Source organism: Geotrypetes seraphini, chromosome 16, assembly GCF_902459505.1.
Source record: "Geotrypetes seraphini chromosome 16, aGeoSer1.1, whole genome shotgun sequence".
Taxonomy (NCBI): Eukaryota; Metazoa; Chordata; class Amphibia; order Gymnophiona; family Dermophiidae; genus Geotrypetes; species Geotrypetes seraphini.
The window spans coordinates 52,750,650-52,765,708 of record NC_047099.1 but is presented as its reverse complement, the minus strand read 5'-3'; the positions used below and the strand labels follow the sequence as shown (position 1 = coordinate 52,765,708).

The 15,059-nt window shown below is 41.4% G+C and overlaps 1 protein-coding gene across 1 annotated transcript in view; it reads right to left on the bottom strand.

Annotated features, from left to right (window-relative positions):
* Nucleotides 1-9,755: 9,755 nt before the first annotated feature.
* Nucleotides 9,756-15,059, bottom strand: part of RASAL3 (RAS protein activator like 3) — a 55,233-nt gene continuing 49,929 nt past the window's right edge. Inside the window, exons 16-18 of the mRNA XM_033923462.1 lie at nt 14,073-14,272; nt 12,479-12,563; nt 9,756-11,017 (exon numbers count right to left, since the gene is read on the bottom strand). Coding sequence (XP_033779353.1) covers nt 10,865-11,017; nt 12,479-12,563; nt 14,073-14,272 — 438 coding nt within the window. The 3' untranslated portion in view covers nt 9,756-10,864. The remainder of the gene's footprint in view (nt 11,018-12,478; nt 12,564-14,072; nt 14,273-15,059) is intronic.

Genomic DNA, 15,059 nt, shown 5'->3' with positions numbered 1-15,059 from the left:
TTGAATTCAAAAGAGAGTATTTTCTCAAATGTCTGGGTATTGGTATCGTTAATAGGCAAGAGATGTGTAAAGGTTTGCATAGAAAACATTCCATTTCATACCAATTAGGAGGGTCTTGAGAGAAGGAGTCATTGACCCAGTAAGCTCCATATTTAGTTAATGAAGCAATATAGTAGTGGTAGAAATCTGGAAAGTTAAGACCACCGTTAATTTTAGAGGCCTTCAGCTTGGCTAGAGCAATTCGGGGTTTTTTCTTGTTCCATATAAATTCAGATAGCTTCTTATTTAGCCAATGGAAAAATGATTTCTGGCATAAAAGAGGAAGCATTGAGAGGATGTAATTAATTTGAGGTGCTAGGGTCATTTTGATGGATGATATTCTACCCCACCAAGACAAATAAAGTGGAGACCACCTAGATGTAGTGTTAAGAACTAAATTTTTGATTTTGGATATATTAAGATCTTGAGCAAAGACTGGATCTTTGTGTATTAAAATCCCTAAATATTTCACAGCTTCATTTGACCATGTGAATGGAAAATTAGCCAAGTCTGATTGAAGAATGTTATTGTTCAGAGGAAAGATTTCTGATTTCTCCCAGTTTACAGAATATCCTGAGAAGCTAGAATATTGTTTGATGATATGTATAAGATGAGGGAGAGAAGATTGAGGGTTCCTTAGAAAAATTAATACATCATCAGCATATGCTGCTAGTTTGAAGTCTCTATCAGGGGAGGGAATACCATTAATTAGCGGGCATTGTCGAATAGCAGAGAGAAGAGGCTCCAACACTAAATTGAACAATAGTGGTGAGAGAGGACAGCCCTGTCTAGTGCCTCTGTGAAGGGGAAATTTATTGGATAAAGAGTTATTAATTAGAATACGAGCATTAGGACTATAATATAATGTTTTTATCCATTTCGTGAAAAATGATCCAAAGTTATACCATTTTAGGACACTGAAAAGAAAAGACCACTCCACTCGATCAAAGGCTTTTTCAGCGTCTATAGCTAGGCCTATTATTGGGTCTGTCAATGTTTTAGCATGTGCATTCACGTGGTGAAAAAGTCGTAGGTTATCTCCTATATATCTTTGTTTAATAAATCCCGTTTGGTCTTTGTGTATAAGATGTGGAATCACTTTGGTGAGTCTTAATGCAAGTAACTTTGCCATTATTTTATAATCTAAGTTAAGGAGAGAGATGGGACGGAAGTTTTTGACCAAGGTAGCGTCTCTGTCAGGTTTAGGGATTACAACGATGGTGGCTTCTGTGAAATTAAATTGTTTATCTGGAGAGGAGTGGAGGAAATCATAGTATGTAAGGAGATGAGGAGCTAAGATGTTTCGAAATAGTTTATAAAATTCGTTAGTAAAACCATCCGGACCTGGGGCTTTTCCAGTCGGTAGGGAAGATATAGCAGTTTCTATTTCTGTTATGGTTATCGGAGAATCTAGTTCCAATTTAACAGGCTCCGATATGGTCGGGTGAGATAAGGAGGAAAGAAAAGAGTCTATATCTGATTCAGGAGCCACAACTTCAGACTTATATAATGAAGTATAAAAATTTTCAAATTGAGAAGAAATTGAAGATCTGGTTTTGACTAATTGTCCTAATGAATTTTGGATAGATGTGATATGTAATCTTTTGGATTTAATTTTAAGGTATCTGGCCAGTGGACGACCCATAAGATTATCTCCCATATAATGACCAGAATTGGAAATGAAGATATCTCGTCTGGCTGTGCATGAAACTAAAGTATTATATTCATATTTAAGTTTTTGGATATGATGGAGAATAGTTGGGTCATGTAAGTGATTAGACATATGTTGTATTTCTAATGTTTTAATAGCGTTTTCTAATTCTTTTTCTTTTTTCATGGACTGTTTTTTTTTCCAAGAGGCAATTTTTATCAATTCACCTCTAAGGGTTGCTTTATAAGCTTCCCAGATTATGGAAGGACAAACTTCAGGATCTTTAGAGTTATTTTCGAAGAATTCTAATGTAAATGAGTTGATTTTTTCAACAGTTTCTTCATCCAAGAGTAAGGCGTTGTTTAGTCTCCAAGAAGGAGATTCATTACGTGGAGCCGAAATAGAAATATATAAAGAAATGGCAGCATGGTCCGTAAGGGAGATTGGATGTATACTAGTATTAGTAAGGTCATGAATGAGAGAGGAGGATATAAGAAAGAAATCAATTCTCGAGTATGTATTATGCGGTGGTGAAAAATGTGAATATTCTCTACCTTTCGGGTGAAGTAGTCGCCAAGGATCTACAAGGGAGAAAGCATCTTTTAGGGCCTGTAGAGCTGTGAAAGACTTGGTCTTGGATGGTTTACAGGAAGAAGATCTGTCAATATATAAGTCTTGGATTTGGTTAAAATCTCCACCCAATATCAGAGAACAAGAACTGAATTCAATTAGTGCTAGTTGAATGTCTCTAAAAAAATCCGGGTGATCTTTAACCGGGCCATAAATATTGAGAAGAACAAAGTCTATTGAGTGCAACGCAGCATGTACCAGACACCATCTTCCCTCTGTGTCTGTTTTAATTGAATGAATAATGGGAGAGAGTTTATCTTTAAGAAAGATTGAAACACCATTTTTCTTTTGATAAGTCGCAGGGGAGTATATATGAGCAGAGTATCCCTTTAGTTGAAATTTCGTGGCGGCAGCAGATGGGAGGTGGGTTTCTTGTAATAAAATTATGTCTGGATGTTTATTGGACACATAATTGGATATCTTTTTTCTTTTAATGGGATGATTCAGGCCATTCACATTAAAGGAAAAGACATGTAGGTCAGCCATAATATATGATTTGCGTTAGAGAGATATGCAGTATATCACTTTTGTCGAGAGAAGATATCTGATATATTAGTGAGATAAGGTAGACACTCCTGTCTAATAAGAAAAGTAGAAAAGACATTAAAATAAGAAAGAAGAAGATAGTAATGACCTCATAATATGTGGTCAGAAGATAGATAAACCAAACTATCATGTACATATTAAAATATTTTAAGGATGCTTCTATGAGCATATAAGAATGACGCATGTGAAGCATCTAACATCTAACAAGATCCACACCTAATCAGTAATATAAATGTAAAGATTAGTGTGCTTAATTTAGCAGGTTATAAATATAGTTGTTTTAACAAGGGAGTAATATGCTCATTCCGTGATATCCCTGCAACTATTGCAGTGTTTTGAATTATCTATAGGGCTCAGTGGCGTAGAGTGAGAGGCGCCCGGGGCGTTGGCGTCTCTCCCCTGCCCTCATTTCCGCTCCCTTGCTCCTTCCCCAATTCCGCCTGCCGCACATCTCCCTTCCCCCGTAACTCTAGTCAAAGTTGTTGCTCACGGTGGTCAACAACGTGCTCCTTGCGACCTCATCGACTCTCCCTCTGATGTCACTTCCTATGTACGGCATCCGTAAGTATGGGTGAAGGGAAGGGGAACGCATGCGTGGAGGGGAGAAATGGGAAGAGACCGGGGGGCGGAGTGGAGGAGGGGTGCCGGCCCCCCACCAGCAAGGCGTCTGGGGCGGGTTCTAGTATGGTAAGCGTGGGCTCGGTCTCTCCTCTGCCAGAGGAGAGCCTGAAGAGACCTGAGCAACTACCATCGGAAGTTGAGCAACCTCAAGCAGGAAATCGACAAGCTGTTGGATTTGAGCTCCCTCCAACTCTTCCGTAAACATCTGAAAACCTGGTTATTCTCAAAAATGTAATTCCTCCTCCCTCTGGTTATTCTAGTCCTCTAAATTTTCTCTTCATTTTGCCTCTTCCCTCCACTGGAGTTCCTTTCTACCCTAACTCTTGTTAACCGTGTCGAGCTTTACGAATGTAAAGATGATGCGGTATACAAACCTAAGGTTTAGATTAGATTAGATTAGATTTGGTGGTGAGCAAATATCTACTACTCATTTACAATCCTTTACCATACAAAAGCCACCTGAAGTGACACGATTCCTTTGGGATTTAGTGGTAAACCTGGGAAAATCCTTAATTCCTCAAACACAGGTTATGGAGCTTAAAGTAAATGAACAAAAGGAGGAATTAAGAGAACTCAAGCAAGAAATGACTTCTGTTAAATCTCAAACTGATAAGTTGGACAAAGATCTGATAGAGATTTGTCGTGTTCAAGATAAACTAATTAGAGATAATTTGTACCTGAGAAGAAAATCTGAAATACTAGAGAATAACTCCTGCAATAATAATTTGCGCTTCATAAATTTCCCTTAGGTATATACTCTATCACCTAGGGCAGGGGTGGGCAATTCTGGTTCTCGAGAGCCGGAGCCAGGTCAGGTTTTCAGGAAATCCACAATAAATATGCACGAGATAGATTTGCATCTCAAGGAGGCAGTGCGTGCAAATCCATCTCATACATATTCATGGTGGAGATCCTGAAAACCTGACCTGGCTCCGGCTCTCGAGGACCGGAATTGCCTACCCCTAACCTAGGGAAATGTTAAAGAGATATTTCTTGGAAAATTTGGGGATAGCAGAAGAATCAGTTCCCCCTTGTATACAAGTTTATTGCCTACCCACTAAACTCCAACAGCCAGAACAAGCAGAAGAAAAATTAAAGGCTCCTTTTACAAAGCTACGCTAGCGTTTTTAGCACGCGCTAACCGCACGCTAAAAGACAAAAACTAGCACCAACTCAATGGTGGCGTGAGCGTCTAGCATGCACTAAAACCACTAGCGCAGCTTTGTAAAAGGAGCCCTAAATGTTACTGAAATTTTGGAGAAATCTGATAGTGGCATAGCTCAACCTTCTACTCTGTTGGTATCAGTAGCTTTAATGTCGGATAAGATATGGATCCTGAAGTTGTTTTTTAAAAACAGACAAAAAGAATTCCTGGGTTTTCGTATACAAATATTCCCTGATGTTTCTCATGAAACTCAGAAGCATAGAAGACAATTTTTCCTCCTAAAATCAGGAGTCACTTCAATTGGTGGGACTTTTTTTCTTAAGTACCCATGTAAATGTTTAGTTGATTTTGGTTCTGTTAAATATGTGGTTTTTGAAACCGCGCAACTGACAACTTTCATATCTTCTAAATGTCTTGAGGGGAGTAATAATTAGTTCTTAGTTGGCATTTGGGTCCTTCTTCCAGTATTTTAGTTAGCCTTGTTTTCTAATATAAGTTTTTTCCTCATAGAGAATAATCTGCTTTACTTTATTCTTGGATCCTGTTCTTGTGGACTTTAGAAGGATAGTCGTTATTCTGTTTGCAATTTTGTGTTTTTTTGGTTAAAATTGTCAACTATTATTTCCATTATTTCTGTACAAGAGTTGATTCTTGGATAATTATTGTAAATCTTATAAAAATTAAAAAAAAAATTAAAAATGCAAAGTGATGCACATTGGGAAGAATAACCTGAATCACAGTTACTGGATATTAGGGTCCACCTTGGGGATTAGCACCCAAGAAAAGGATCTGGGTGTCATCATAGCAATACAATGAAATCTTCCACCCAATGTGTGGCGGCAGCCAAAAAAGCAAATAGGATGCTAGGAATTATTTAAAAAAGGGATGGTTAACAAGACTAAGAATGTTAAAATGGTGCGACCTCATCTGGAGTATTACGTTCAATTCTGGTCTCCTTATCTCAAGAAAGATATAGTGGTGCTAGAAAAAGTTCAAAGAAGAGCAACCAAGATGGTAAAGGGGATGGAATTCCTTTCGTATGAGGAAAGACTAAAACAATTAGGGCTCTTCAGCTTGGAAAAGAGATGGCTGAGGGGCGATATGATTGAAGTCTACAAAATCCTGAATGGAATAGAACGGGTACAAGTGGATCGATTTTTCGCTCTGTCAAAAATGACAAAGACTAGGGGACACTCAATGAAGTTACAGGGAAATACTTTTAAAACCAATTGGAGGAAATGTTTTTTCATTTGGAGAATAGTTAAGCTCTGGAACGCATTGCCAGAGGATATGGTAAGAGTGGATACCGTAGCTGGTTTTAAGAAAGGTTTGGACAAGTTCCTGGAGGAAAAGTCCATAGTCTGTTATTGAGAAAGACACGGGGAAGCCACTGCTTGCCCTGGATCAGTAGCATGGAATATTGCTACACCTTGGGTTTTGGCCTGGTACTAGGGACCTGGATTTGCCACCGTGAGAACGAGCTACTGGGCTTGATGGACCATTGGTCTGACCCAGTAAGGCTATTCTTATGTTCTTATATATAACCAGCAAAAATGTAGAGAGACTGAACAAATTGCAGCTCTACACTCTCGAGGAACGTAGGGAGAGGGGAGACATGATCAAAACATTTAAGTACCTCACGGGACGTGTCTAAGTGGAAGATGATATTTTCTTTCTCAAGGGACCTCGGCCACAAGAGGGCACCCGCTCAAACTGAAGGGCGGAAAATTTCATGGCGAAACCAGAAAGTATTTCTTCACAGAGAGAGTGGTTGACCATTGGAACAAGCTTCCAGTGCAGGTGATCGAGGCAGACAGCGTGCCAGACTTTAAGAAGAAATGGGATACCCATGTGGGATCCCTACGAGGGTCAAGATAAGGAAATTGGGTCATTAGGGCATAGACAGGGGCTGGGTAAGCAGAGTGGGCAGACTTGATGGGCTGTAGCCCTTTTCTGCCGTCATCTTCTATGTTTCTATGATGGGTCATTTGGCCTTTATCTGCCATCATGTTTCTATGTTTCTATAATCAGAAAGTTCTATGACATCACAATGCAGGTGTAAAGAGCCTTAGCCTATAGGAAGAGGAGATGCAAATGTTAAGAGCCTTAGCCAATAGGGAGAGGAGGAGAGAGTGGCTGCTGCAGACACCAGAAAGTATTTCTTCACAGAGAGAGTGGTTGATCATTGGAACAAGCTTCCAGTGCAGGTGATCGAGGCAGACAGCGTGCCAGACTTTAAGAAGAAATGGGATACCCATGTGGGTTCCCTACGAGGGTCAAGATAAGGAAATTGGGTCATTAGGGCATAGACAGGGGGTGGGTAAGCAGAGTGGGCAGACTTGACGGGCTGTAGCCCTTTTCTGCCGTCATCTTCTATGTTTCTATGTTTCTATTTTGGTGGGATATATCGTCTGCTGTGCTGCAGGATTTGGCGTTATCAGCTATGCCAGGCGATATTTACCTTGCTGCAATATGCAACCTCCTTGTATGTTTAAATATTTTCTACAGCCTATACAGATGACCTTCTTTTTATTCTTCAATTCAATTGCATTTTTTTTTTAACTCGGATATCTGCACACCACCTTTCATTGAATGCTGATAAGAAACATGTTTTCTTTTTGTCTTCCTCGTCTTCATCATCATATCCCGATAGTTTTGCAGTGGATGGTGTTAATGTTTATGTGTTCAAACATCTGCGTTATCTGGGAGTTTGTTTCAATTCTACTGTGCCTCTTTGTCTACAGTCAAAAGCAACAGCGCATATTATAATTTTCAAGCTTAAAATAGGATGTCGTTTGTGTGATCTTTTAAGACCAAAAAATTGTAGAATAGTTGTAGTTTACAGCTTGATGCTGCCTTATCTCAACTATTGTATTGTTTCATAATTAGGCTTCTCTTCATTCTTGCTTCAAGCCTTACAAGTAGCTCGGAATACAGCTGTGGGTATAATATATCTGTTTTTTGACACGTTTGACCATATCTCCCCTATCTTGACTACCAGTTATCTGGCTTATTTGATTTAAATTTTATGGTGAATTTCTAAACCACTGAATCATGGATTGATCTTAGAAGGTAATTCGATAAAGCTCGCCTAAAATTAAGAACTAAAATGCCGGGGCTAACAGAGAGGTGGTTTGCTATGGTTTTAGTTAGGAAACAATGGCAGATATTTTTATTTGAGGGAGTATTCTGATGTTTTGTTTTGGGTGATTATTTTGTTTTTATTCTGATTATCTGTTAGAAACATAGAAATAGACGGCAGATAAGGGCCACGGCCCATCCAGTCTGCCCACCCTAATGACCCTCCCCTACCTTTACCTTGTGAATAGATCCCACGTGTCGATCCCATTTGGCCTTAAAATCAGGCACGCAGCTGGCCTCAATCACCTGAAGTGGAAGACTATTCCAGCGATCAACTACCCTTTCAGTAAAAAAGAACTTCCTGGTGTCACCTCGCAGTTTCCCGCCCCTGATTTTCCACGGATGCCCTCTTGTTGCCGAGGGACCCTTGAAAAAGAAGATATCTTCCTCTGCCTCGATGCGGCCCGTGAGATATTTGAACATCTCGATCATGTCTCCCCTCTCTCTGCGCTCCTCGAGCGAGTATAGCTGTAATTTTTCTAACCATTCCTCGTACGGGAGATCCTTGATCTGTTTGTTTTATGATATGCAGTAGTGTACCAAAGGAAGGGCTGAGGTGCTTGAGCGGTCGAGGGTCTGCAGTCTGCCAGCGTGCAGCCGTCGGCTCCACTGGCTCCATCCCCCTCTGACATCAACTTCCTGTTCCGGAGGTGGGAGGGGGGGAACCAGCCAAGCCGACAGCTGCGCACAGGCAGTCCGCAACTCTGTGACCAATCCACGTACCTTACCACTGCCTGGAGAAGGGATTTTGCCAATTAAGGGGTCCTTTTACTAAGGCCTAGCCGTTTTAGCTCACGCTAAACACGAATGCATGCATAGACTATAATGGACACGTTAGCGTTTCACGCACACTAAAACAGCTAGCATGCCTTAGTAAAAGGACCTCTAAGTTAAACATCCTTTTAAGAATCTGGCCCTGACGTTTTATTTATATGGCTCGACTGATTAGGCGTGGGTCCTCGGGAGTGGAATAAGCTTCCGGGATATTTAAGAGCATAAGAAGTTACCTCCGCTGGGTCCAGACCAGGGGTCCGTCGCGACCAGCAGTCCACTCACGCGGCGGCCCATCAGGTCCATGACCTGTAAGTGATCCTTTGTCTAAAAGCCTTTCAATCCCCATTGTTCCTTTTTCTATACCCTTTCATAATCCTATCTCTACCTCTATCTATATCCCTCAATCCCCGTATCCTTCAGGAACTTGTCCAATCCCTCTTTGAATCCTCTTAATGTACTCTGTCCTATCACATCCTCCGGAAGCGCATTCCAGGTGTCCACCACCCTCTGAGTGAAGAAAAATTTCCTAGCATTGGTTCTAAACATGTTTGAGTAGTTTTAAGAAAATGTTGAAGAAATACCTCTTCTGTAAGATGAAATATTGGACTTGATGTATAGATTTTTGATGCGAGACGCTGGTAGCCTCTTTGTAATTTTAGGAGGCTTTACATTATCACTATTATGTTTTATTCATGTTTGATTTGTTGTACTGTATGTGATTCTGTTTGTGTATGTACTCTATTGTGACCCGCCTTGGGAAAGGCAGGGTATAAATAAAGAAATACAATTAATGTTTATATTTTATGTTTTACATTCATATTGCTTATGCTGGGTTTTACTAAACTGCGGAAGAGCTTCTTACCGTGAACCAGCGAGGTAAATGCTCCGACGCTCATAGGAATAGAATGAGCGTCGGAGCATTTACCTCGCCATACCGCAGTAAGAAGCTCTTCCATGGTTTAGTAAAAGGATCCCTCAGTTTATTTATTGTCAACTTCAAAATCTGTAAATATGCATGAAAAAATAAATAGCACATATTCCAACCCTGAAGAAACCCACAGCAAAATGGCTGAAATGTTGATTAAGCAAACGCAAACATGGCACAACCTGGATAACCGCAAGAACTGTTACCAGCCATGGAAGCCTAAGAGAATTAAGTGCAAAGTTTGGAAATTTGTTCAATAAAGAGTTGTTACTAACAATTTATTTCTTGACTTTCATCTCAACATATTCAAGTCATCTACTGTGCCAACTTCACAGTACTTTAGTCAGGGGGAAAAGGAGAGATGACATTTCATATAGCAAGAGTATACAGTATACAGGGTGTAAAAAATTACAGCCCAAAAAAAACACCCAAAAATACAGCCAGAAACCCCCCCAAAAAAAAAAATTTCTGGAAACTTTGTCATATGTCGGTTAAAAAAAACCTTTCTCAGTGGAAAGAAAGTTCTAGAACAAGAGGCCATGGAACGAAGGATGCCCAAGTAACATAATCTTCATGGAAAGGGTGGTGGATACATGAAACTCTCTTCCAGTAACAGAACTAAAGAAATCTTGAGACAGTCATAGAGGATCCTCAGTGGGGGAGCAACAGGTAAAGCCTGGGACAGGCACAGAGGTTCCTCAACAGTGAGGACGTAAGGGGTAAAGCACGAGGCAGGCACTGAGATTCATCAGCAATGGGGAAGGTTGCCAGCTGGCTCCAGATTCGCCCAAAAAGGGTTGATCCAGTACTGAGTTTACCCTACTGCATGCAGGGAGTTGTAGCCTTGCTTTTCTTAGGGAATGCGATAGGGAAATCAGAACTACAAGTCCCTGTATGCAGTGGACTAAACCTAGGACTGGATCAACCGTGTTAGACAAATCTGGATCCAGTTGGTAACCCTAGCAGCAGGGGAATGAGGGCTAAAGCCTGGGACATGCACAGAGGTTCCTTAGCAGTAGGGATTGATGGGAAAAGCCAGAATTATTGTTTCATCAGTGCAGCAGGTAGAGAAAATGTGCAGAATGGAGGCCCCTGGAGACTTTTTTTTTATCAAACCCTTTGTTTACCAGGCAGAAATGCAGAGATTCCAAAAGATCAGGATGAGAGGGGTCCCTCTTAGGACAGTCGGATTGGGATGCCCAGGGCTAGATTTCAGATAAGTTTTCTGGGAAAAGGCTTCTTTTTGGCCTGGGGACTTGAAGCCTGATCTGCGGTGCCCTAGGTCCTTATCTATGATGCCTTTACTTTAATCCAGGCCTGGGGATGGCAAAGTGACTTCAGCATGCCAGTCTAGTACAACCTCCATCAGGCACTACGAGCCGTTGCTGTGTCCAGTTACAGCCGGGCTGCAGGGATCGGGAGAGGCCAGGAAGCAGTTGACCTGCTTTTCTGCACTGCTTGGTAGCTGACGGAAAGCATGTAACACCTCCTGGTGCTCCCGCTCCATCACTGCCAAGCGCTGCTCCTAGAAAAAAAAGGAAATCGGAACAGTCTTTATCGTCCACATCTGATTACCACGCTTTTACTCCAAAACAGTATTCCCAAGAGATTTATCAGGACTATATCTGTGACTATATTCTCGATTTTCATAGGAATTCCTCTTTCTCCGCTATGGCTCCCATCCTTTGGAATTCCTTACCCTACTACCTCCGCATCGAAAAATCTTTTGTGACTTAAGGCGCAATTTAAGTTATACTATTTTTCTTTGGCTTTCTGCTCTTGACCTTTTTCCTTACCTTACTCATGCTATGGATCACCCTTTCTTCTTTGACTTCTTAGCTTATATCCTTAATTGTTTGGGCAGAATTTCACTGTGATTTCCCCTACCTTTTGTTCCACTCCTTCCCCAACCTTTTGGTTTTTTTTATTGTAACCTCCCCTTTCTTTATCCCCCTTGTACCCATTTTTGCTTGTATGTTGGTTGAACTTGTGTTTTTGTTTATTGCCTCCCTTGTTATGTCTTTTCAATTTTTGTTTTAATTTTCTTTTAATAATATATTATTATTGTAAACCGCTTAGACTGACTGTGGTTGTATTTGCGGAATATCAAATAAATTGAAACTTGAAAATATGAAAACAGCTAAATGAGCACCAATGGTCCTTGGAATAGTTGCCATTTTTGCAAATGGTAAAACCCGGATGCATGGTCTCACCCTGTTCTGTCCCCAGCCTGCCTTGTTCAGCCTCTAGTTCTCCCCATTCTGCCTCCAGCCCTGCCCCCAAAAAACGCGTCTCTTTTTTTCCTGACCTCCAGACCACGTCTGAAAGGCTTCCAGCAAGCGCGGATGAGGTTATCCGCTCATGCTTGTTGAAGGCCCTCCAGATACGGCTGGAGCTCAGGGCTTTCCAAAACTCAGACCAACTGCTTGGTTTTGGAAAGTCCATCCGGGAACCCGGACAGCCCTCTAAAAAGAGGACATGTCCGGTTTTCCTGGATAGGCCAGTTGCAAGTAGCTGCTAGGATCACAAAGATTAGATCCAGTCTTCTCAGTCCTATTCAGAGACAGGTGTGGCTTTCTCAAGTTGACCTGGAAATTGTCTAAATCCAGCTACTGCCTTGACCACTTCCTCTGACAAGTTCCTCGTCTTAATTGCACATAGGATGAAAACATACTTCTCATATTTGTTAGTTTAATGGATCTTCCCCTCTAGCAATTCTATAGAGGATGCTAAAAATTAAGCACCCAAAATCTTTGTGCTAAGAAAGTATTCTAAAACAGTATCTGGGCACCCAGATCACAGAAAAGAGCTTAAGTTGGCCTTTCGGCACCAACACTTAACGCCATGTAAAAAGGCAGGTGTAAATATTAATGCCTAAATCTGACAACTAAGGCCCCCTTTTATCCAGTTGTGTTAGGAGTTTTTTTTTTCTCCGGCTGCTGTGGTAAATGCTCCGACGCTCTCGGTCTGTTTCATACGTGCTTACCAAATCTATCACTCTTTCTTTGGCTTTGTGGTGACTTGTCCATTCCCCCTGCTCTTTTTTCTTTTCCTCCTCCACTGCCGTGAGCCTGGGTAAAAATCAGAAAGGATTTTCAGCACCCTTTATGTTTAAATCTTTTTATTAAAGTTCACAAAACAATGTATTTCCAATTCACACGTCTCTCTTTAAGCATCTTTGAAACTGCATTATTAAACCAATTTTCAATCATACAGAACTACAAGATTAAAAGAGGCAGGGTTTCTGAGCTCCTCTGGGGCTGTGGATGATGCTACAGGAATTCATGCAGCCCTAAGGAAGGGAAGAAGATAACATGGTCTTAAATTTTAATTATTACACTGTATTGTAAGATTTTTGCTATCAACTGCTTTGAGCTATTTTTGGAAAGTCAGTAAAGAAAGAAATAACTTATCAGTTGCTCGTTCTTCTCATTCCATAGCAGTTTCACCTGTGCCAGCTTTTACTGAGGGCGAGGTTTCTGATATATACAATTCGTATCAGCTTAAAACCTGGGTCAGAACCAAATATTCCCCCAAAGGAGACTTAAAGTATTCCCTGCCTATACAAGTAGAAAGAGCTAGCCTACAGGCAGTCCAGTGATTTCATGGCAGAGTTCAGTTCACGGCTAAGGTTTTCCCCTCCCTGGATTGTCCAAGGGTATAATGGAGACAGTACAGACAGAGTCCCTGGACCAAGGGGAGGGGGGAATCTTAGTTACTATACTTGGGCACCACCTAGTGGTCAAGTGTATAGTGCATATTTTCAAGGATTGGGAAGGAGCCCCAGCTGATAACCACTCAATGACATACACACATATATGTACGTCTAGATAGGAGTTGATCAGCCGGCAGCACTCAGCGTTTTGCTGACTGCCACCAGTATTGTACCTGGAAATTCATTGCTGGGTCACATCCAGGTTCTGGGAATTTCCAAGTTTATGAAGCCAGTGAAGCCATAACCAGCCAAATGCGATATTCAGCGTTTAACCGGCTATGGAGAACTGCATAAAATTAGCACTGCATATGCCTTTCATCACTGTAGACATGATAAACAGTAGTAGTATATTGACTTTTATGTAGCTATTTTTGCCAGTTAAGTGCTGATTATGGGCACTTAACCAGCCAAATGCTAACTCGATTCCTGGAACACCCCAAAAATAGCTGCTTTTGAGTTAAGCACTAACTGGTTAAGTGGTGCTGAAAGTGACCAGTTAGCTCTGAACAAGCAATTTCATCAGCCAGGAGCTGTTTCTGGCTGGTTAAATCCCTTTGAACATTGACCTCTAGTACTTTTAGCCATTACTAGGGTTACCAGATTTCCTCTTTAAAAAAAAGAGGACGCCTGGATCCGCTCCAGCTCTGCCCATCCCCCAGTCTCACCCTGCTCCACCCCCAGCCCTGCCCCCAAACGAACCACGTGGCTCTTTCTTCAAGCTCGGGTCTTCTAAAACCCACGACAAACTGCCGGGTTTTGGAAGTCCTTCTGGGTACCTGAAAATCTTCTAAAAGTTTCCCGGACATCTGGTAACCCTAGCCATTACCTATGTCTGGGCATGAAGTGGCACAGGGCAAGGCCTCACCTGCTCCCAATCTGTGCTAACAGTGTCTCCTTTGCCTCCAGGCGGCGTCTGAGCTGCTCCTCGCCCTTCTGCAGTAATACCTGCTGCTCTGCCAGCGCCTGGACCTGATCTGCCAACATTCTCAGCTGTGTTTCCAGGCTGCGGTGTTTCTCCCGTGTGTCCTCCAGTGCGGCCCGTAACATGCCAATATTTTTCTGGTACTAGGGGGGGGGGGAAGGAGAAAGGGAGACACACAGAGGAACCGTGGATTTAGAAAGGATCTATGATAGGCATGAAACCATGTCATACGCCTTCTGAAAATCCAGAAATACAAGACTGGATGTGGATGTTCTGAAAGATGATTTATTATTCGCTCTTCACAGTAAAAACATAAAAATACAAGTCTAAGTATGTAGTACACATGTGATTGTCCAACTTGATCCTACATGGTCTGTGCCTTCCTCAGGGGTCCAGATGATATAGGGTACACAGATAAAAATATGGACTTTGCTTGTCTTAAGCCATTTTCAGTTATCTGCTCAAAGACACCTACCCTGCTTTTAGTCTATACTATTATCTGTATACCCTATATCATTTGGACCCCTGAGGAAGGCGTGTTCACTGAAACATGGACCGTGTAGGGTCCGGTTGGACAATTACATATGTAATATGTACTTATACTTGTATTTTTATGTTTTTACTGTGAAGAGCGAATAATAAATCATCTTTCAGAACATCCACAGTCTTTCGTTTTTATCGTTGGATTGTTTCACTGTGGAATATTGGATCTTCCTTTTGATTTTGTTGTGTTGCCTTACACTGGATAGACAGATATAACCCCTCCGACACCAAACTTATCAATTGTAGATAGGGTTATGGAGTCAGTGCACCAAACCTTCAACTCTCGCTCCATCTCCTGTTTTTCTACTGTCCAACTCTGACTTTGACTTCTACTGATATTAGGCTTTACATTTTTTATTCTGAATCTAAAGTATTGGTAAATATCAG